Source organism: Haliotis asinina, chromosome 1 (assembly GCF_037392515.1).
Source record: "Haliotis asinina isolate JCU_RB_2024 chromosome 1, JCU_Hal_asi_v2, whole genome shotgun sequence".
Lineage (NCBI taxonomy): Eukaryota > Metazoa > Mollusca > Gastropoda > Lepetellida > Haliotidae > Haliotis > Haliotis asinina.
In genome coordinates this window covers 59,728,680-59,753,687 of record NC_090280.1, presented here as the reverse complement: position 1 = coordinate 59,753,687, position 25,008 = coordinate 59,728,680, and the positions used below count along the sequence as shown (strand labels likewise).

At 38.7% G+C, this 25,008-nt stretch overlaps 2 protein-coding genes across 4 annotated transcripts in view; one reads left to right on the top strand and one right to left on the bottom strand.

Annotated features, from left to right (window-relative positions):
* LOC137295257 (EF-hand calcium-binding domain-containing protein 5-like) lies at positions 1 to 22,727 on the bottom strand. Of its 2 annotated transcripts, none has more exons than XM_067826578.1 (21): positions 22,630 to 22,727; positions 19,996 to 20,704; positions 17,472 to 17,628; positions 16,598 to 16,735; positions 16,125 to 16,280; positions 14,850 to 14,949; positions 14,049 to 14,216; positions 12,942 to 13,373; positions 12,423 to 12,554; positions 10,611 to 10,804; positions 10,131 to 10,287; positions 9,445 to 9,590; positions 8,993 to 9,121; positions 7,141 to 7,313; positions 6,478 to 6,571; positions 5,426 to 5,560; positions 4,640 to 4,893; positions 3,211 to 3,461; positions 2,451 to 2,677; positions 1,740 to 1,836; positions 1 to 1,073 (listed from the first exon to the last, which is right to left on the bottom strand). In XM_067826578.1, exons 2-21 carry the CDS (start codon positions 20,670 to 20,672, stop codon positions 910 to 912), a joined length of 3,981 nt encoding a protein of 1,326 aa, XP_067682679.1. In that variant the 5' UTR covers positions 20,673 to 20,704; positions 22,630 to 22,727; the 3' UTR covers positions 1 to 909. The 2 variants fall into 2 exon arrangements, with proteins under 2 accessions (XP_067682679.1, XP_067682685.1); XM_067826584.1 differs by having other exon boundaries at positions 22,654 to 22,717.
* A 55-nt stretch (positions 22,728 to 22,782) lies between these two features.
* LOC137295231 (uncharacterized) overlaps positions 22,783 to 25,008 on the top strand; it is a 72,162-nt gene continuing 69,936 nt past the window's right edge. For both annotated transcript variants that reach the window (XM_067826559.1, XM_067826551.1), the window contains exon 1: positions 22,783 to 22,971. In XM_067826559.1, coding sequence (XP_067682660.1) covers positions 22,918 to 22,971 — 54 coding nt within the window. In that variant the 5' untranslated portion in view covers positions 22,783 to 22,917. The remainder of the gene's footprint in view (positions 22,972 to 25,008) is intronic.

Below are 25,008 nucleotides of genomic sequence, written 5' to 3'. Positions count from 1 at the left end.
TTTGGTTCGAATTGATGAATTTATTACCACTAAAACACACCTTCAATGTTCATTATACCAATAATTACATTCTCAATATTTACAGCCATCCTGCAAAAATCACCAGATTTATATACATAGTTACAAAGACAGCAGGAAATGTCCACAACAGCCACCAGACTAATACTGCAGATTATCTAAAACATACACTTAGTACGAAAAAAATACTGAAAGACGAAACTACATGAAAATAATTGTTCATATATAAGGTAGATTGTTGCAGCAAAATTTCATCTATTTCAGCAGTTGGATAATTGCAGACTTGTATTGGGGACAGTACTGCATAATGATAGTAAGGCAATGGATCAAATAAACGAAGGCATACTTTGGTCCCTGGAAGTTATAATTGGTGCAATCTAACTGTGAAAATATTGATCAGATATTTTGGACATAAAAAAAAGATACTGGTCACATAATGGTGAACAAAACAATCATAATACTGGACATTTGGATTGCCAATATACAATTGACACCAATGGCATCACTGACAAAGATTATCAGTTTGATTAGTGTTTGTAGGAAAGAATATGAAACTGTACAATGTCAAGTTGATAGTGAATGACAAAGTAGTATAGTTCTTTTAATGTTTTGTCAGTGTTACAAAAAATAACTTTTGTGATTGTGTTTTAGTAAATATCTGGATAGTATTACACAAAGTAGCTTTTCTGGTAGTGTTATATTAAGGGTTTGTGTTATGGAAAGTAGTTTCTCTAATAATGTTATGGGTGTCAGTTTCTGTGATAATGTTATGGAATGTAGTTTCTATGATAGTCTTATGGGTTGTAGTTCTTGTGATAGTCTTATGGAAAGTAGTTTCTGTCATAGTCTTATGGAAAGTATTTTCTGTGATAGTCTTATGGAAAGTAGTTTCTAGTCCTCAGCTGCTGAATCTCCCTCGGTAGGCACTGTATTCTCCATCTTGTTCTGTCTCATCTTCCGTGTGTGTTCAATGAGAGACAGACAGACGAACACCCAGTTGTACATATGCTGTGCTGGTAGGGAACCATATTTGGCAACTTCTCCATGAGGCACATCTGAAACAGCCAATACTGACAGTAGGCCAAAGGGTAGGTGTAAAATGGGTCTGTTTATCTCAGTCAGATGTCCTCATGAAACCAGATATCATAAAACTATACACTACTGACAAAACTTTACGGAAAACAACTTCTGTTTTGTGATCAGACATTTCAATAAGGTTATAAAGAATGATTTCTGAAAAGGGGCTATGCAGATGATAATGTTTTCTCTGCTTCTTCCAGTGACTGGATGCCAAATTCCAGTTTTTGGCATTGAGATAGTTTCCTGATTTTATGGGACTATTTATAGGACATCCTAATTATCTCTACCAAATTTATAGATTTCAATAGCAGGACAATTAGTCTGTGCCTCTGAAAATGAAGTCATCAGAAACCAAGAGGTTAGATAAAATTTTCGCAGTAAACTTAGATAACAAATCCTTAAATTTAAGGGGACGGTGGGGTAGGATATTGATTAAAGTATTCATATCTCACACCAAAGAAATGGGTTCAATGCCCTTCTTCAGTACAATGTGTGAAGTCCATTTCTGGTATACCCAACTGTGATATTGCAGGAATATTGGTAAAAGATGCATAAAACCCAACTCACTCATTCACATAGTCACTGTCATTTGAAACTAAAACTTAGGATTGAAAAAATTGTTTTGCATAAGTTTCACATACCTTTCAGATAATGTTCAAACTTCTCTGAAGGCAAGAGGTCTTCTTGAGCAGTGGGGTCAAAGTCAGCAATCTTCTGACTCAGGTCGCCATTGATCAGCTGAAAGGTACAGTAACACTTATACCCTACAGTCTAAACAGACTTTGCCTGACACACTTGTGGTTGATAGTGAGAGCACCAATCTATATAAGCGGTGTATGAACATAAAAGGCAGTCTGAATAACATATTTTCTAGTGTGTTCAAAGTATAATGGGAAAGGATGGTCTGTTCATGAGGATCAATATTTCCCCACATGGTGTCCCCCGATGCAGTATTACTGGAATATTGCTAAAAACATCACAAAACCATACTCACTTAGTCACTTTCACTATCACAATGGTTTGGCCATGAATATGGAAAGTGTAATTTCTTATAAATATACTTTGGCCTTTTTTGTTCAGGTTCTTTTTTAGCCTTTTTGCTTTTAGTTTGTTTTATTGATCCAAACATTTCAATCACAATGGACATACTTAGGCCAATTTTGCTGTGGAACTTAATACCAAGCTTCAAACTTGCAAAAGAGTCCAATTATTATTTTGCTCATTAAACCTGAACATACGTGATGGCTTAGAATTATCATCCTTGAAGCACTTAAACCCCAAAAAGCTTAAACTCAAGTTTGACTCACAAGTCAAACATCAGTGCTACCTAACACGAATAAGATCATATTTACCCCCTTCACTCTGGTCCAATCGTCAAACTCCCCTGTCTCCACCTTCTCCAGGTAGAAGATAGCAATGGTGGCCTTCAGGATGTCCAGGATGATTGCAGGCGGCTCGTTGTAACTCTTCAGCTCAGCGTACGCCTGGGTGTCCAACTTGGATACATTCTCCCTCAGTTCCATCAGCATCAGACGGTCAAACATTATGTCCATCCGTGCGTTGTCATCCTTCTCAGCATCTACACACAGGCAACAAAGTTTAAAATTAGTTCACTTTCTAGGACACAAACTGACTGACAGCAAACTCTCCTAAAGGTATTTTTGATATTTGGAGATAATAAAAGGGGTGCCCTATCAAAAGGTAGAACCACTGAAATGTCCACAGACATTTGTCTCCAACATAAACAAAGTTAACATGTAAAATAAACTGTGCTTTGATTAATTCAGCTACCAGTATATAACATGACACAGGTAATTAAATCTGGACAACACAAACCAGTGATTGAAATTATGATCAACACTCCACACGACTAGGGTGTGATGACAAGCAGTCTGCTTGATCATGTACCTGATCTGTTCAATCACCCCTTATGACATGCAGAGGATACTGTGGACCAGCTCTACACTGGAATCCCTAAGGGTTATCAAGGAATGCAGTCCTTACTGAGGCTGAGAAACACAAACATAATGCTACATTTACAACACATACATGGTAACAATTACTCAATGCTAAGTGCTTAGGTGACACTGCATAATTTAGTTGATCCCCTACCCAAAATTCTCATGGATTCCTCTCCTGCAAACTCAGAGGCGATTTCTTTGTGAGCCATTTGCAGCAGCCTCAGCATCCGCAATGCCTCCTTGTTCTCATGGGCAGGAAGTTTCTTCATCGAGCCAATACTGATGTCGATGATGGCTACAGCTCGGCCCTGATCGTCTCGGAGAGGGAATGCCAAGTGTCGCTCACCATATGCATCAGCTGTCACTGACTCCGAGTTGTCCACAGACTTGAACAGATAGTCCCTGGAAAAACAAAAGAAGACATAGTTTTAGACTTTGAATAAAGAAACAATACTGATGAATATTATATTAGACATTTGTATAGCGCCGACATCCAGTTCGCCAGTTCAACTGCTCAAGGGCGCTTTCTGTTTCACCCGATCATTGGATGTCCATCTCAATGGCACATTGTATTTTCAGTCTCAACTGCCTGGGGATCATACTAACTCATAGTTTGTCCACATTAATATATGGTCATCTTTACAAGGGTGTTCTACTCTTTATATTTCAGTTTTGTCATGACTCAGGTCACCCACACGGTGGTTCATCTTAATACAATTGTTAGATCTTACAACGAATAACTACTTCATATTGAAGAATCATGGCTATTTATTCTGTACAGGTTCACAACTTCCAAAATGCATGCGCACACCTGCAACATCCACTAACTGAACCCCTAGCAACTACTTTGATACCTACCAGTGCACATATCATAACAATACATAATAATCATTGTTACGCCACAAATAGAACACAGTTATCTTACCTCAACATTCATTAGTTACTATGGAGACTGCCATGTTAAATATAAATCTCACCTACAAGATTTTGAGATTAGCAATATAATACTTTCCAAACTATAACCTAACACAATGATACACAAGGCTGGGTCCAACCCAGGCCGGCTGGGCTGTCTGGTTGGTTCCCCTGTCATTAGACCTAATGATTATCTTCCTCTCTGGCCTGCACTGTAGCATGTCGTCTTTCCCTCCCTCCTTTCCACTCACCTCTTTACTAAATAACTCAGTGACTCAATCACGTACCCCCACAAGACTCCACCTGAACAGATCTTCCTTGGTCTAAAGTCTGGATGGGTTCTCTGGCTGGATAGATTTGCCACAGATGCTAGTCATCCATATCCATCCCTACTTCCTTCACACACTCACACACTCACACTCTCCCTCACTACACTGGAACAGGTCATCTGTCTCCAGCCTGGATGGGTTCTTTGGTTGGACAAGATTGTCACTCACTCACTCAACCCACCTAAACAGGTTATTCTTTCTCTCCAGTCCGGACGGGTTCTCTGATTGGACAAGGTTGTCACTCACTCACTCAAGCCAACTAAACAGGTTATCTTTCCTCTCCAGTTTAGCTGGGTTCTCTGTTGGACAGGGTTGTCCCTTACTCACTCAACCCACCTAAACAGGTTATCCTTCCTCTCCAGTCTAGCTGGGTTCTCTGGCTGGACAGGGTTTCCACGGTTGTCTGTCATCATCATCTTACGAAGCACGTAGTCCTGACCTTTCCCATCAGGCTCCACCATGTAGAACACCACCTCAGTCACGTGTGGACTGCGGCGCTGGATCCATGACACCGCACTCTCCGTGATGCGCAGCAATTTCTTCCTCATATCCACATGGTGGTACGCAACACTGAACGCTTTTGCCACACCCTACCATGTGAGACTGCTATTTAATTTCAACACATGACACTTTTAATTCAGCAAGCATTCTAACACATACTATTTACATGTAAAACTACTTAAGTAAGAAATTAATTTATTTACGTGCCTGTCCAATAAAAAGCAGTGCTTATGCAATATTTCCATATTTGCATTACTGCAAATGAACAAAAATCTTATGTGACATAGAAGGTTCCCAAAGATATCTGACTTCATGTTTTCTTTTAATTGCAACAATGTTATATTTGGGATTACACTTTGTCAGTGAAGATGCAATTAAAAAAACATTCAGCCAGACAAACACTGATCCGGAAGAACAGTTCCACAAACTCCTGCTTGACTTGACACTGATCAGGAACAACACTTCCACAAAACTCTAGGCCAACTTTACGCTGACCTGGAAGAATTCCACCCATACTCAATAATGACCCATACAACTTTATGGATTCTTGTTTGTTGTATAGAGTGACATTTCGTTGTAGATTCTTACACCATCGTGCTTCATTACTGACTTGACACTAACCTGGAAGAACTGTATCTCATGGGTAATGAAAATGGCCTTTGTGTGAGGATCGCTGAGAGTGTCAATTCCCATGATACCGAACACTCGCTTCCGTCTGTCCTTTAGAGGAATCACAATAAATGACCCTTCCCTTTCCTGAAACCATAAACATTCATTCACTGAATAATGGGACACAAATTCGGAGCACTTGTCAGAGATACTTTAATTCCAACTCTTCTGTCTTGTTTCCTGAAATTCATCTATTTATATTTACTTCATTTGTTAGTGGACAGTTGAAATTGTTGGAAATGCCTTATTTTTGTTTGTCATGAAAGAGCTTTTCTTTTAATGTGCTTATTTGATGTTTAATGCTACACTGAGCAATATTTCAGCTATATAACTGCACTCGGTAAATAATTCAGTCTGAACCACTGAATCCAGTGATTGCCATAATGAACACAGATTCAAGCATTCGGAATCTAACGTGCAATCAATCAAGTTATGTAATGGTTTCTTACAACAACTGGTGGCTAAGAAAAGACACCACAAACGTGAAGTCTTAATTGATTAATTAACATAATGGTTAAAGGTTATCAGCAATCCAATTTCAGCCTTTGTAGTTTTTGTTTGCCAATGAAAAAATAGAAGGAATAATAGAAACACACATCACATAAGTCGTTGAACATACACAAGGTTGGTAAAATGTGGGACCAAATATCAGCGGGAAACAACTCTCAGCTGCATCCCTGCACTGGGAAAGTTTGGCTTTGTGAGGAGATTAATTAACACCCACTGTCATTACAAGGTATTTTTATATTAAAGGATATTTATACAGGTGCACATATCCAGGTAACTAGTGCTTGCTCAAGGCATGTATATACTTCCTGCAAAATCATAACTTCACAAGATTGTTATATACAAGGCATTTTTATTGCATATGACTATCAGTTTCCAAGGGTAAATAAATTCGAGCAAATTTTACGTTGAATGTTTCTAGGTTTTTCAAGTCTGTGTGAAGCCGGGTTTAGTTGGCTTCACAATAAGAATTAAACAATTGAAGAAAGTATTCGTACATCTCTATGACGATGGTTGTTCCAGAAATGGATGTTACCATGGTTGGCAACACGGGGGACGTGGATCGGCTTGCCTGACTCAACTGCAGCAAAACTAGAAATGAAAAAAAACAACAACATAATGTAAGTGAGCGAGTGAAAACCCTAAAGAAGCCTAACATGTTAAGAGTGAGTGAAACTTTCAACTATCAACATTATGAGTGGGTGGTAGTGAGTGAGTGTGTAAGTGGGTGAGTGAGTGACTGGGTGGCGGGTGAGTGAGTGAGTGATGGGTGAGTGAGTGAGTTAATGAGAGAGAGTGTATGAGTGAGTAAGTGAGTGAATGGGTGGGTGAGTATATCGAAATATTCACAGTGAAAACAACAACTATTAAAAAAACATATCATTATCAGTCTAGATATACAATGGCAACTATTTATAACCAATTTGTCTACCATCAGGTTTATACTAACACTGATCTAAAGACACCAGCCCATTGATATTGGATGCTAGGTAAGGAATTATAGAACACATCATACAGCATGATGCTGTCAATAAACTTAACTGTCCAAATCTGGAAACCTGATTTCTGGATAAATGAACATTTTCTGTACCAAACATTAAGTTTCATACAATATTATGTGGTAGGTGAGGTTGCCAAAGGCGCAATTGCCCAGTGTATACCTGATTCCCTTCATGTCTTTGTAGAGGACCTTGGTGAGGACATAGTCAGCGTCCTCTGGAGTTGAAGCCACGTATCTCAGACACACATCACCCCGAGCTGGAAAGTGGACGTTACGTTCCAGCATGGCGATGTTGGCACTGATGCGTTTGTTGTTGCCGTGAGCCTCAGCATCCTGTCGGAGCATGATAATAGTAATAATGAGTCCATTTATAATACACCAGTTTCCATTCAGCAACAACTATATTATTATAACTCAAAAGGCAGTCATAAGGCTAAGGTGATAGTGACTTAATATAACATAAATTTAGTAACATCATAAGTCAATGATTGCTTTGATGAGCTTTGCAGCAAGATGCTTGATTTCTCAGTTCAATTCCCCATATGGGTACAATGTGTGAGGCCCATTCCTGGTGTGGCCACTTCACACCGCTCCACTTGGCTTCCTCCCTCACTCACTCAATCACTCACAGACTGATATCAAAGCTGGCTGACATATAGGTTTAATCTTGCTTGAAGCATGTGAGCAAGTCACACAAACAAGCTGAAACTGTGACTCAGTCCCTTCAGTTTAAGTACAAATTGGAAGTGATTTTATACCATTTGATTAGTTAACAAGTGAAAGAAACAGGCCCCAACATGCTGACCACTGTTTCCTGATAATGGAATGGGTGGGGTTGTGTTGGATTATTGCAGTAAGTGACATCACTGATTTCATACAGTTGTCTACATTTTTGTAAAAGAATGAAACACACTGCCTCTCATGTTATGGCTGCTGATGTGTCTTGTACTGACTTAAAGAAATATATTTTTGTGTTTCTTAGGGCACAAACTTAACATACCATGGATGCAGACTTAGTGTAACAAATGCATGCAATATGACAACAGAATTCACACACTATGTTCATTATCACTTACATCTTCTGCTGAAATAAATTTAAACTGAAATCAGGTCATGACTGATCAGAAAATCTGCACATTTTGAAAATAATTTAATATTTGGGTATTTTGTAGTAAGTTAGCTTTTACGTTGCTTTCAGAAATATTTCAGCAGTACCACAGTGAAGGACACAAGAAATGGGCTTTACACATTGTACCCATGTGGGGAATCGAACCCATGCTGCTGGCGTGATGAGAGAAGCTTTAACCATTAATCTAGCCCACTAATATTTAGTAAGTAAAATGCTTACAAACATATCAGAGGAAATGTCCTGTCAACATGTTTTTTACATTTTCTCGGTGATGTCTTTTGATGTTTTCAAGAATGCTCACAGAAACACCAGTGTATGAAATAAGCCAAGAACCCAGACAGACATTAGCCAGATCACACACCAAGATATGGTGAATTTACCCAGATGAATGGAACATCTAAAATTTGGACCAAACCATCAGGCTGGTTAGCTGTAAGTTTAGACCATCTGTCAGAAATCTTGACTGTCTCAGGCAGTCGGACCGCCCTTGTTTCAATCACTGGAAACACCCTTTGTGCAAGAAACCAATGTCAGTCTGACCCACTGAAACTTCACTGGACTCATAGAATAAAAGTTATATACACATTTCAAACATCCCCAATAACAAGAAATGCATGGACATCTCTAATACCAAGAGATGTATGGGCATCTCTAATACCAAGAAATGTATGGACATCTCTAATACCATGAAAAACAGGGACATCTCTAATACCAAGAAATGTAGGGACATCTATAATACCAGTCAAAAAAACGGGACATCTGTAATACCAAGAAATGTAGGGACATCTGTAATACCAAGAGTAAAAAAATCCCATTAACAATTCCTAGTAATGAACTAATTCTCGATTCACTAATACCTACAAGAAATTCGTGAGCAACTGACCTTGAAAAGAGCTTGAAAGACGGCCCTGTACACAGGTTCCAGACTGGCTCCTGAAGTCTCGGCAGCTGTAACAACCTGTTGGAGCCACTTCTTCCTAGCATCGCCTCGGACACGGTCAGCATATGACCTCTACAACAGACAGACCATTAGGAGATAAATCTCAGAGTCTCAACACATTTAAAAATACAGATTCCATATGTTGGATAAAACATGCTTGGATATTTTCATCATAACTGGACAATCAATAAAGGCAAAGTATACTTTCTCATACATATATATAGGGTGTATCAATGTTGTTGGCCAATATGTACTTGACAGCAACATTTTAACAAGCTTTTTATCTCTCAGTGATTCTGTAGCCTTGTGGTTACTGAAATATGCACAGCATTTATTGTTTGCTTTTACTCTGGCACATTGTCTTTGAAGGTTGTGTAAATACAAATATCTCTCACCTCAATACTGCTGGCCAAGAACTCTACAAGATAATCAAAAGAATCTCCTGGGATCTCGTCAACCACCAAGTTAATGAATGTCCGGAACTCTCTCTTGCTGAGTCTCTGATCATGGTATTTGGACTGCTTGCTCAGTTTGTCTTTGGCTGGAAACAAGATGGCTTATCATAGGATGGACTATCGTTGTGGGTCTGCATGTTGTTTGTGTGTGGTGGAATAGAACATACATGTACTTCACCAAGTGGTGATGAACGAGTAAGGATACTCTAATGACTCACATGTTCCTATAATGCAGAATGTGACACCTATATCTATCTCCCCCTCCTTGATGTATATCACTTCAAAATGCCATTCAAAGACTATGCATGCTGCTGTGACAACCTTCAAAGTAATGATAGTCATGTGAAGTAGACGTCAATCATTAATGACTTCAGCTACTAAACTTCATTTCAAAGACCAACTCCAATCAAGTCCACTTCAGAATTGTAAAGTCATCCCAAATAACTAAACATAACCATCAAATCTACAAAGTATACCAAGAGTCAAGCAGACTAAAACTTTTCAGCATTAATCAGTGTCAAAGAAGTCACAATGGAACTTCCATTTTTAGCCTCTAGCCCATTAAAATTACTATGACCCCTCAGAATTTCCCTGATGGGAGATGGATGAAGGCAAATCCAGCTCACCTCTACTGATGGCCTCAGCTTCTTGACCATCCTTGTACTTCAGCATGACTGTCTCTACCTCATCCAGGTCAAGGTAGCCTGACCCATCATTGTCCCATCTCTCAAACAGGTTGTCCATCTGAACCTTGCGCTTAGAGGCCAGAGCTTCCTTCCTTGCCTGATGAATGCAAATATACACATTTTAACTTAATTCTAAACCATGTTCTTAAACATATTCTTACTCATGTGTTTTTTTAGATATGTGTCATATTGGGTTATTAAAGGGTTGATTTCCTAAAAAGACCACTAAAAATCAAGCAGGATTACAAGTAAAGTTTATATTTGCTGACACGAGGATTTTAATAATCATAACGTTAATATATCACATTTCATTCTATCCTGTTTCACAGCAAATCCAAGACCCAACTGTGAAAATTACAAATATACACTGGCCCTAATAGACAGGATCTGACAAGAGGAAATAAACAAGCTATGTACAACCTTCAAAAGTCTCTCCAGTTTCTCCTCCTCTGTTTCTTCATAGCCTTCCTTGATGTACCTCAGCAGTGTCTCAAACAGTGCTCGCTTCGGCCTGTCTCCGATAAATGTCTCAGTCAAATGTACAAACTGAGACACGTTCAGCGTGTGCTCATCAAATGCTGACATCTGTGACTGTATACTTGTGACAGTTCCAGCTGGAAGTTGTATATTTCAACATAAAGAGGATGCAGAATGTTACGTCATTCTGGATAATTTCCACCGACAAACTTTAACAATTTCTTTGATAACTTTAGCATTCATTCAGACACAAAAAATATCTAAATTAATCATTGGTTGTGAACAAGATCAGCACCTTGAACATATTTCAGCTGAGTGATGTCATGTAACAGAACAGCTGATATATTGAAGCAGGTCTTTAACAGGGCTGGAACGATTCACCCAGACCTTGATTTCATTCGATTAAATTTGGAGTCCAACTCAGACACTGTCTGTGTGGAAATAGCTTAAACAGGTATTCAAATATCGAATGGAAATCGTAGTGATAGTGGTTATAAAAAATTACTATGGTGTCAGATTCGACTTTCGATGAACTGAACTGAATCATTGCGGCCCCAGTCTTTAATGTATTTACTTAAAACAAAATAAGGCTCTCACATAGTTGGGGAGATAGATAGATAGATAGGATATTTATGTAGCACACATATCCATGCACGAGTGCATGCTCAAGGCGTTGGTATTTTCCCCTCGATCACTGGATGTCAATCTCAACAGCACATTGTATTTCAATCTCAACTCCCTGGGGAGTATACAACTCTTGCTGACACTAGGCGCACAGAGTTTATTGTGGCTCTCTCATCCTAACGAGGTACCCAATTGACAGCTGAGTGGACTGTGACACATAGTCACAGCACTTTGTCCACGTTTACTGCACGTTGCTGTATCCGCAACCAGGTGCATGCACATGTTCATGTGGCCACCATCTGGTCATATACCAATAGATTTGTGGGTTCTTTTAAGTGCACAGGGTTGTGTACTGTACACTAGAGGTAGTGATAACACTGAAAGAGTCTGCACACAAAGATGACACCAAGGTTTTTACACCCGGCCACAGGTGGGTGGACGCATGTCACCTGACACCTCTCACTCAGAGACATTCCAGCTATATGATGGCTGTATGTAAATAAAGGGCAGTGACTATTGAAAACTACGACTAAGATAACTTGCAGACTGCGGATTCTGGAAACATATCTGCCTTTGCCCATTTTCCAATGGATACAGTCCTGCTGTTAAACTCAATTTTCTGTCAGCAGCCACTTTAAGTGGAAATTGAACAACTATAGCCACGAAATGGCACAAACATATCCGTCTGAAACTGAGATAAATTGTTGACCGAGAGCAACAGGTTGTTTCCATCAGACCCTAATTGAGTTGGAACCAGAAAATACAGTGATTGGTATTTCAAGCAATGATCTAAGCTGCACCACACAGAATCATCAAGCTTTACTATCCAATCAGTTAAGGCAACCAGCATTGGGTGCATGGGACCAAATCCAACATCCCCATGGGAATGGTTCCTGGTATCCCCCCTCAAGTACTTCCAGTTTCATGATGTTACAATCATATGGTGTGTTTGTTAAAGAACCAATGCTGCACATGTCTCAGTCTCTCTCTCAAACTCTGTGCCCATAGCAAGGGTGACACAGAGCAGACCAACCTGGCATCCCCATGGAAACAGTTCCTCATCTACCTGAAGCTCTACTGATATCATGATATTACAGTCCTACTGTGTCTATTGGAGCAGCAAGGTAGTACCTGTCTGAATCTCTCTCTCGAACTCCGTTCCCTCAGCGAAGGTGACACTGAGTCGACCAGTCTGGGTAGTTCCTGGTGGAACCATATCATCATCACTAGTCTTCAGGTCCAGCTTCAGTGTTTTGTCATCCTCTGTGGGTTGTAGAAGAATTTAAAGTATTATGTATTTAACATATTTAGTGTCCTTGGTGTGCAGAAATGACTTTAGTACATCTAAAGTATTAATTTCAGTGAATTACCTTTCCCAGTATTATACAGTGCATATTCATACCAAGAGAAAGGTTCAGCAGGGAAGTGCCATTTGTTTATTGTTTCACAACTTACTAAGGAACACTCCAGCTATACCAAATATATTTGAAAAGACATTTATCAGTTATCATTAACTGTACTGAACAATTCAATAAGAATATGGTTCAGGTTAACTAATGGTCCTGGTCCTCAAGCCCTGCTTGGACTAATCATTCCAGTTATTGTTTATATTTACATATATTTGGAACATTATCATACAGAAACACCAACCAGCTTCATCCTGTTCCTTCTCTGGCAGACCCTGAGTTGTCTGCTCTTTTTCAGACACTTCCTGTGTCTCAGCCTCGGTCTGGGTCTGACCTGCTGTTTCAACATCAGCTGGATTCTCTGAAGCAGACGCATTGCCAGGATCTGTCTTCTGCTCCTCAGATGACTGATTTTGCTCTTCCTCTTTCTTTTCTTCTCCCTGTTCATCTTTCTTTTCTTCATCAGTTTTCTCCTTCCCCTCATCATTCTGTTCATCACTTTCTGCCTTCTGTCCTTCTTCAGCAGGTTTTACTTCTTCAGCTTCGTTGTTTTCTTCTTCCTTCTTCCCCTGCTGCTCTTCCTGATTCTCATCTTTCCTTGGCTCTGATTCTGTTTCTGGCAGTGTTTCTTGGCTGTCATCTCCTTTCTCAGCTGATTCAGGTTTTTGGCTATCTTCTGCAAAATATACATTTAAATAGCTATATTTATAAGACTTTTGCAGGTCCTCACATGTTTAACATACCTGCTATTCCTCATTTTCCTGAATCTGAGGATGTCAATCCAAGATGAATATCAAACCACATGTTTATTAGACAGAGATGTGATCTTGAGCATAACTGTTGGTCCATACTTTGATATGGAGCACGCTGACAACATTAGATATTTAGGACAGATCAACTGTTGATGTGAGATTGAATGTGCACTTGGTGCTAAACTAAGTTTTGACAGGTAAATAGAAAAGAAGCTGATTGACTGACTGATTGATTGGTTGATTGATTGAGTTGATTGGTTGACTGACTGACTGAACACTGCATTCAGCAATATTCCACCTATATGGTGGCAGTACTTAATACAGTCTGGACCGGACAATCCAGCAATCACCATCATGAGCATCTATTTATGCAAAGGGAATACAATGTCAATCAAGTCAGCAAGCCTGACCACTCAATCCCATAAGTCACCTCGTATGACAAGCATGGGTTACTTAAGACCAATTCTAACATGCATCTTCATGGGTGAAGACTGCTGAGATAGGTTGCCGTTGTTGTGAAAAAAAACCCCAAACAATCTTCACTTACATATATTTTGGTAAACATACATAACATGTCAACCTTTTTTTAAAACTCTCACCAGTGTCTTTCTGTTCTTCGACCTGAGCATCTTCCACCTTCCCTTCATCTGCTGCAGATTGGGTTTCATTCTCCTTCTCTTCATCTCTCTCCTGCACATCATCCAGCATACTAAGGCCCTCATCATCACTCAGGGAGTCCTCTGTCTCCTCAACCTCCACCACAGGCCCTGCCATGCAACATCAACTATTGTCATGCATTGTATTGCAACATCACTAATGCTACATCTTACAGTGTATGAAACACTAGCTGACAGTACATCAGGTGGTGGATTCTGACATAATTCCATGTGGTGGAGTCGGGGTGTTTGGGAGGTGTGTATGTGGGTGAAGGAGAGAAAGAGAGAAAGAGAGCTTGGCTGATACATATCCAAATAAATAACCCTCTTGCAACTTGGAGTTATGTTTATTCTCTGATAAACACAGACAATTTCTTGTACTATGACACAGAGTTAAGACTATGACAAACATTGGGATTGGTGTTTAAAGTTATGCATAATGTTGTCAGTTTGCTTTAGTCCAACAGTTACTAAGAACAAATTGTTCAAATGAGACAACATAGGTAGTGATCTGTCAGCGAATGTCTCAGCAACATGCACTGGGTTCTCTTTCTTGGCGTTGCAGAAAGCAAAATTTACACATTTTAGATGATTTTTTCTAACTCCATCCAACTGCCCCATAGATACACAATACAATTATTCTTCATTGGTATGGCCATTTGGGCACATTTTCGTCCTCAGTCCAGCCAAGTTTGATCCACATACTCCATAAGAGAAGTAAACAAACAGGACACATCAACTCACATCTCCTTGGGTTGCGGAGGCTGCGTCGGACTTCGTCATTGGCTGCATCCCAAAAACTTTCAAACAGATCAAGGACACGGTGCCGATCAAGGATGCCAATCTAATGAGAAAAATTATCATCAATTGTTAAATTACGACAACATAAGAAATACATGATGTGATGTGATGATGACAGTAAGAAGAGTATTCTGCACTGGTTGACATGAGGCATTAACATCTTGGGGTCTTTTGTTATAAACTTCATTTTCAATAGCAGAATTGAGGAGTGGGGGCAAATCCAAGGGCTGCTGAATGTAAAACTAAGGCTGTTGAAAGGGCACTCTCCAAGGGTAGATTCAGTGACCTGGACAGTGACAAGGGTGGATGAGAATATGGTGGTTCAAAGATCTTGCCATGTAGAAGATTTCTCAGGATTCACTGAATGTACATGACAACACCTTTAGAAGGGGTGTTTGATGAGGTAAACTTGCATCTGATGAGCAAAACAGAAGATGAAGGTTCTCTGAGATGCATCATCCTGATGAGACTTCTAAAAACTCCTCCTGAACAGAAATGGGCAAGCCAAGCAATGAGCAATCTGTACAGGATGATGTGTCTTCAACTCTTTTGGTGAACCAACTCTTTAGACTGCTTATGCTTTGTCATAAAGTTGATTTTATATAGCAGAATTAAAAAGTGAGTGAGTGAGTGAGTGAGTGAGTGAGTGAGTGAGTGAGTGAGTGAGTGAGTGAGTGAGTGAGTGAGTGAGTGAGTGAGTGAGTGAATATTGCTTTTAGCTGCATTGGCAATATTGCAGCTTTCCATGGCTAGAGATACATGTATTAAAGGTGCTCTACATTAAAACCTAGGCACCACTTTCCAGCAAGTAACTTCAAAATCAGATTTAAATTATGACAGACCTACATTTCTAACCTAGTTGATGGATCAGTGAGCACCTGATATCCATTCTCGACCTTGTGGGGAGTATACAATCCAAACAGTCTGTCAGGTGCTAGAAAGTTAATATTAACTTTACCATCTTCCAAGTTCCACGTCAGTGCTGAGACTACAGAGGCATAGGGGTGAAAGAGTTTACCTTTAGGTTGCTTTTAGCCAGCGACTGCCAGGCAGCGCAACAACAAGTACCAAATTTTACCATCTTTTGGTAGAAGGCAGGGATCAAACCATCAGCCTTCACTGTCCAAACCGAAGCTCTACCCACTGCACCATCCAGGTGATGTCATGAAAACAGCACATTAAGACACCATGATGACAATTCCACTTTCCAATACTAACCCCACTCCGATCACAGGCCAGGAAGAGATTTGTGAGAATAATCCGCCGAGCCTCTCTCTCTGTTGCTAGGCAATGTGCCCATGCACATTTAGACATGTGGATCATAAACTGGTCAAATATTTCTGTTGGCAAGGGGTCGATATATGATGATAAATACTGCAATAGAATATAAAAAAACACCTGCTTAATTAATGCACCTGATTATAATTATGAATTAAACAATTAACTTATAAATTAGTTTGAGGGTGAATAGAATCAAGATATACAAAACACTGATCTAAGGGAGGTAAATATATAAAACATGTAAATTATCTCCCCTTGTCCACAATCTCATCAACATAGCTATTTAATTTTAAAGCGATGCAACAGATTGCCAAAAGTCAATCACGAATATGACTACCTCATTTGAGAGTAATTTTCACCAAATACATTTCAGTTCCTTAGAAAATATTCACTACAAATATTATCTCAACCTGCTGAAATTCTTTCACAGTGAGCAATCGCCCACTTTCATCTGTCGGTTCAATGGCAGCTCCAAACCTTGCAGCCTCTTTCAGATCATCAGGGAAAAGTTCAACCATTTCAACAAAAGACCTAAGAGTATTTTGAATCTGAAAAAGATAGTATAGTTCATAAATTCAAATGAAAATAAGAGATGCCTCAGTGAAAATAATGGATAACAGTTTTCATGGCTAAATATTCATGATTGTCTGGCAATTTGGGGTTGCAAGAAATCAAACATCTGTGAACTTTTAAAGTTAAAATTGACATCTATTAAGGGCATGAAAGCTGTTCTACTTGTCTTAAAATTTCTTCCTTCATTCCACTACTACTTTTCCACATGAACAATAATTTGCCTGTACTTACCAGCCTAAAACAGCTACAATTTACCACCCTTAAAAAAACTACCATTTATGACCCTCTAAAAACAATAACTGACTCACCCTTACATAAACAGCCATAACCGAGGTCAGTTGTGCAAAACAACCTCGGTGCCATGGTGATTGTAACTCCCATACATAAACTCTGATTTACAACACCCTTACCACTGAGGTTGTCTTGTACAAGAGGTACCCATAACATTCCAATACAGGGGCTTATTGTTCATCATCACAACTGTTTGTAAAACTTAAAGGAGAGAGAATTTTGTTTGATCACTCTATTTCTTCTGTGTGTAACAGATTGCTTCATTCAAAGACACCATAAACCCACATTTAACTTATGATGCCCAATTGTCTGGTAGGTTTAACAGAATAGAACACAGACTTTCCTGTTAGAATCTGGTAAAAAGTGGCAAAGAAAGGATTCTACTGAGTTCTTGTTACACAATGTATGGCTGCCACCTACCAATGCTAGCTCTACTTTGCCATCGGATGTTCGCATCCATTCATCGAACTGCTTTAAGAGACAATCCTCTCTCCTCTGTTTTTCCTGAACTCGTAGCATCTCTTTGCGCTCTCTTTCTTCACGTTTCCGCCTTGCCTCTGCTTTGATACGAGCCAATCTGTACATCAACACAAATGCTAAAATAATATCAATTCAGATTAAATGTGTCTCTTGTTAAATAATTGACGGCAGGAAAGAATGTTCTTTAAAAAAAGAACAAAAAAAAACAAACAAAAAAACCAAAAAAAACCCCCCAAAACATGCTGATGCAATTGTTTTGAACAACTGAAATAATAATTTAACATGTATACTAACCAAAAATTGGTTATAATGAAGGATGTTATGAACCATCTGCTGAAGCTCACCCAGACTGTTAAATCCATTCACTGACTATCAATAGCTGATCAATTATATTTCTTTTTTTATGCATCTGCCAGATGTAATTTTTCAGGAATAAGAAAAAACATAATAATAAAGATACATTAATATTTACTTCAAGGTCTGTGAGTTTGCAGTTTGAAAAAAACATTTATTGTAGATGCTTTAATATCAAGATAGAGTGTGGTTCCCATCATCTATTTTCAGCATACCATATCTCGTTTGGTTATGATATCCTTTCTCTATCACCATGTCAACTTGTTCATCCCGTTTATCATGGAATTAACAGAAGATAGTAACAGTCCACTTATATGTCAGTGTTCCCGAATAGCGTCTGACCCTCTAACAAATCTGGCAGATTCGCCAGTGGTCAGATAGAAATTACCAGCCCCAGTGTCTGACTGAACATTTCACAATGTCTTTGTGTGAAGTTGGTAATTGCGGCATGTGACACACGTTTGCTGTTTAGAAATCTTATGTTTGTTATCATATAATGTTAATAATTTTGATGCCAATTACAAGAAATGTCAGATCTGAAATGTTTGTTTAACTTTATTCTGTGGGTCCTGTGAATTTTCAGTGGGTCAGAGAAGACATCTGAAACTTACAGGACCCAATGTCCTGTTACTTTGAAACACCGTCGTAACACTGATATGGTGCTCTTATTCAGGCACATTCCCTGCACATACATTACTATCCCTGTCATAGGATACTATCATACTTTCCAAAACTTTTTCAACTCCCTGGGGATCATACAACCGTGCTGCCTGTTAGATACCAATAACTAAACACTCACATTGCCAGCACATCCTGACGTGTAGTCATTTTACAGCTGGATTTACTGAGACAGTGTAGTTCTAAGTATCTTGTCCAAGCATGCTACGCAAGGTTTGTGCCCACCTCAGAAGCCGAACCAAGGTGCTTCTATGAGGGATCGAACCCTGGCCTCCAGTGGGATAGGCAGACACCTTACCACTGTAGTATTGCAGTCGACTGCAAAATCCATGGGATTTTTCCACTGTAGCTCTCCACGTCTGGATCAGTCTTATCCTATCTCTCTAGTGGTGACTATTATTATTTGAAATAATCGGTGATTGGTCGCAGTAACTAAATGAGCGAGCAATCGATCTTGTTTTCTCATAATCGAACACAAACAATTTTGGAACACTTGTTTGCATTAACAATATTTTCTGTGTTTGGTTTTGTCTACCTTATTAAATTTACATTACATGAGCACTACAATCTTGGTTCAAGTCATGACTGAATTTATCTTAAAGCCTCCAGGCATTTATGTTGCTAACATACTAGTTGTGCAATTCGCAAAAAAACAAACAAAAAAAACCCAAACAAATATGTGCATTAACAAACACATCTGCAAAATTTGATGAAGGATGCAAATCAATTATTTTTGAGGATTTATCGGTTGCAATGAGCCATTCATCAATTATGAGATGATTTTAACCAATTCCCAATACTGTATCTCTCAGATCACCAATGGCAACAACAAACTTCGAGTAAGCTGTGCAGACATATCTCTCTCTCTTCAAGGATATGCAGATTGATTGTATTATTGAATTCTGTCGATACACAATGTTTTGACTTAGTACAGTGCCACTGAGCATTATATATATACAGATGGATTTTAGGCACTACAGAATAAAACACATTATCAGTACTCAAGATCGTAGTTGCTGGAAGAAATTTTATATCATTCTGACATTAAAATTTGGCTGAGTTCCATTTAGTTTAAATCAATTATCCCATCAAAAACACACATACACAGACATTAAAATATGAATCTGAAACAAAATGAAAAAAGAAGATATTATTTAAGATTTGGGTACTAAATAGGAATTTAAAGGGAAACAAGAAAATCAAGAGCAAGTGAGAGAGAGTGATATATTTACAAAATAACTGCATGAAAATTCATTAGCCAATCGGGCCAGAGACTGTGGAGATTCACAGGCCTTTCTGGATTTTTACTAGCCTCAGGCTAGCGGGACAGTGACTATTTTGCACAGTGAATGCAACACCTGAGGAACACCTGATGCCACTTCAGCTTTAAAAACCATCAACAATGTGTTGGAAAAAAGTAAGTTTACCACACCTGTTATCTTCCAAAAGGAAGAGCTGTTTTCGTAATTCCTCTGCCACTTCACGCAAGCCACGAACGTATGGTGATGCCTCAGAGAAGTTGCTGTACTTTGGATTATTCCTCAAAAGATACTGTGCCAGGAAGTTCAGGGGGTTGAAATTGGGATCCATTATTGCCACCTCTGACAATCCTCGTTTATCTGCTTCACACAGTAACTTCTCTACGCCCAGAATTAAAGTGGGAAAAACCTTATCAACCAAATACGCTCTCACTTCCACAGTGGCCTGATTGTCTTGGAGCCATTCTTTGGCCAAAAGCTCTGTTGGTATCTTCCTAGCTAATTTATGGGCATCTTCCTTAGCTGCTTGTAAATGTTCTTTTTTCTCATTTCTCATCCCCACTAAACGTTTCATCATACCTTGTTCGTGCAGTCGCTTCCATCTTCTCACAGCACTCCGGACAATTGGTTTCATATAATCTGGAGTTGATGGTGATTTCCTTGCACTGCCGGCACTTATAACTCGGACTGATCCTGCAGAACCTTTCTGGGATAACTGACCTGATGATACCCTCACCTCTGCCCTTGACCCTGCTGAGGGCGTCCTTGGCTCAGACAGGGTAACCCTTCTTGCACTTCCTGCACTCCCAACACTCCCCGCTGGAGTGGGACTACACGCTACTTCCGCCATCTTGCAAGAGGCAAACTGTTATGCTGTTACACCTGTGAATGTAAAGAGATAATTATTTAGCCAAATCAAGATCAGTAAGTCTACACCAGAATAGTTACCCTCATAAAAAAACAAACTGTAATCCCTTACTGTACCAGTTCTTCTTCAAAGCCGTGGTAGCTGAGTGGGTAAGATGTGCACTTTGTGCACTGGCAATCAGGTGCTTGATCCTAAAAGTGAAGGTTCAAATTCCAGGTGAAATTCAACCAAACAAGTACTAGAATCTGTACTTTTAATAGTGAGAAACTGTACTCCTGTTTTTGTTTTCATTTTTCATGGTCCAGAAATTTAACATAAACACAAATCATTTAGAAAGTACACAACATATTTCTAAGTTTAAAAGTTACATCACTGAGATTTGTACTTTTCCTGAGGGCAACTGGCTATGTTATCTCACGTAGCTTGCACTTTACTTTCACAGATCAGGCAGTCTGTTTAAGATTATTATTAATCAACAGGTAATACTTACAACAGCCAGTGATAAAGACATGGAGTAAAACCCTCACTGCATTTAAATGGCAGAGGTGGAAGATTGAAAAATGTCCTTGTGGCTCTTAGTGACGTGACTTAATCATTTGTTAAACTTTGTGATGTTTTCAGTACAAACCCTTAAGAGTGGTTACCCACTAACTTTCAACAAATATCTGGAACATTACACATATTATTTGACTGCACATTTTTTACAGAATTTTGATATTATCCAAAATATGAGATGTTTCTGATCATTGAAGGGCTGAATTCCTACTGATGCTGGAACAAATTGCCAATGTCATCCACTAATTCACTAATCCACTGTATTACTAATTCATTATTTATTTGTTAGATACATTATCTTGTTATGTTCATTGAGAGGAACACACTTTGCCAACACTAGCTTATGATAGAGTTGTCTTTAACAAGTCAGCGACATATTTTACAATTGTATATGTAATAACAGACCCACCAACAGATGCTCGCCAATGTTCAAAAACCCATAACATAATTTACAATTGTGCATGCATGTTTTTCAAAATGCACAAATATCACTTCTTAAAAGTTACAAATATTGCATTCACATAAAACATTGTGACTGGTGGAATATAAATTTCTGCAATCAGAGGGATATATAAAGTATCTTTATATAGGGCCATCTCCTATTCTTGCGGTAAACACATTTTCTGCCGAGATCGCCGATGTGTGATTCTTAGCGGTTGTTTATATGATTGACCAGTAACTAGGAAGTGGCCTAAGTCTGTGAATTATCAAAATTTTGCAATGTAACGAATATTCGTGAGTTTTAAACAACTTGGAAAAGTCACAACTTTCTCCTGCCCTTTCCCCTTTCTTATCCATGATAACATTACCTTCTCATTATGCGATGAGAATGGGAGATGCCTCGAAAAGTCAGAGGCAGACGACCATGTTTTTCATTGAGCTCAAGGGCGATAATACACCTGATGGTTCAAGCAGTGGATAGATGCAGATGATAGAGGGGGGAATCTCTTCATTTAAAAACAACAAATATACACAGGATAAGAATTATTTGTACTATATTTTTAGCCGATATCCGTAAGTATCGCGAGAATAGGAGACGCCAGTATACTTGAGATGGACCACATGATGAATAATTTGAATGAAAACATGCATTATGTCAGAAAAAGTCTTGTAGAAGAACAGCAGATTCCTGCAAAAAAATAAGATCAGTCAAGGCCTTCTGTCTTAATGTGCATTTTGTCTTCAACCCTAAAAAAGATTTATCGCTAGTTTAAATCTATGCTGAAAACTGGAATTCTTCTAATTGTGTTGACATTGACAACCTTCCAAAGAAATGCAATTATTTTTGTTATTTCTTACTACATAACACTATGACAATCAACAGAGTAAAACCTAAAATAACACAAAATGTCCGCTTCGTTGCGGAATCAGGGCACATACTTACAAGTATCATGTAAGCATTACGTACGCTATCCACTTGTGAGGCAGAAACACAGAGCACTGACCGCCATGTTTGTTGTCAACACGTTGCTAAGAGGAAGTGGTCTTGTACGCATGTGCATAACTGGAACCGGAAAGCACCTGCGGAAGTTGGGTCAGAGTCTGCGCGGGTCTACTTCCTTACTCGGAAAGAGTGTGAATGGGTACGAGTGTTGTTGTGTCATATTTCGTAATCAAATGCGGAAGACAAGAATACTTTTGAACTGTCGTTTCTAATTGAATTAAGCCAGAAATGGCTTTGGTGACAGTCCAGCGATCTCCAAGCCCTAGCACCGATCCAGATTCGGTAAGTTTCATTTGCGATTCAGCCAATGTGAACTGTCAAGCAGTTTCACTAAGTGCATTGTCAAAACTTCACACCTTCCCTTAGGCTGAATTGTTTTCGTTCTCTTGTCAGAAAGCACGTGGTAAATCATTACATACATGTTTCCTACTGTAAATCTATTTCACAGTTTAATTAATAAAACGGATGTTTACAAACAAAGGGCAGCTTATGCAAATAGATCGACTTCTGATTAGAACATATCGAATACAGGCATTGAATAGGAGGACCTAATCATACTTGACACCAACTTCAACACTGTGGATATCAATGCTTCTGTTATTTGTTAGAATTGTGGATCCACTGTTAAAAAACAGTGTATTCAAACAATGGGTTTATATGTACATGGGCAGTTTGTAGTCTCTAACTTGGTGATGTTTTAGAAAAAAACCCCTCAAGAATAACATTGATCCTTAAATATTGTACAAGCTGCATGTCTGAAAATTAAAAGTTTAACCAAAGGGAATGTAGCTTAAGAGGCGATATTTGCCACTCTTCCCCCCAAAAATGTGTTGAAGTGTTGGTAGTGGTTCACAGTTTTTTATAGTCCTATCCAAGATTAGAACTCAACATACAAAGTCAGCAGTCGAAATCAGCCACTAAGGCTTCAAATATGTATATAACATGTATGACATCCTGTTGATCCTTAATGTCCTTCAGTCAGGTGATACAGGGATGTCATCAGAATTTACGGTAAGAAAGTGTATCAATAAATGCTCTAGAGTGGAGATATGTTCGATACAAATTGATAAATATGAATAGCAAATGAATAAGTTACCACTAAAGAATTAGTTATATGTATGAAGATTACTATGGTAATGTAAACACAGAGAATGTTAACAGTATATGTCAAGCTAACAATTCTGTAATGATGCATCAGATAGAAAGAGTCAATACTAAATGGGGTATGTCGCACATAAAAAGAAAATGATTTTTATTAATAATTAAAAATTTAATCAGTTTTCTCTCACAAATCAAGCTGCCACCAACTAACTGTAAGCCAGCTATCCACCATGACATCCAGTCACATGGATGGTAGCTCTGCTCATTAGCTTGGGTACTTTCAGGAATGGAAGTACTTCTTAACATTCCTTTGTTATAAATATGGAGTTAAAACGATTCTTCTGTCCTGACCAGGCTGATATTGTTAATTTCTTATGACAATGGTCAGTAACCACATTTTTTCAACTTACTTATATAAGAGTGTGAAATATTATCCTAATTAGATTTTACTTTGTCTCGTTTTGATAAGAAACACCTAAGTTAAAGTATGAGCACTCCTTTGAAAAGGATTAAGGAATATTTGACTCTAGTGATCACGAAAAAAAGAATTGAATGGGTGAATAGATAAGATTTGATGTACTAAAGACGTCATTGTAAAACCATAGTGAACAGCTGACTCATTTACACTAGTGATGTATATGTAATAAATCTGTCATAAGTATCACATGTTGCCATTAATCTGATGTAAGTGATTGGATGCCAATTGAGTATTCAAGCATAACATAACAGCCTATGACTCATACAAGTTCATGCATAAACAACTGGCTCATTGCCATTAACTAAACAAGGAAATGCTATATGATAAAGTTTCCAAGTTTGTAATTAGTAATGGAAATTAGATGAGTTTGTGAAAAAGCCTGCAGTGTTTGAATTTTGAAATATTAACATGTACCCATTAAAGCCTTTGGATTCAAATTCTGATGTGACCCGTGAAGGTCCCGGGGTAGAATAGGCCTTCACCAACCAATGCTTGCCATAAAAGGTGCCAGTGCTTGTCGTAAGAGGATTGTCACTGGATTGTCTGGTTCAGACTTGATTATTTACAGACCGCCCCCATATATATGGAATATTGCTGAGAGCGGCGTAAAACTAAATTCACTCACTCACACAACTTCTGATGTATTAATCTTAAGGACCACTTTACTTTAAAGTTTACACTGGTTTGACTTAATGATTTGGGAAACTATCAAAAGTACTCAAAACGTTGTTAGTCCAGAT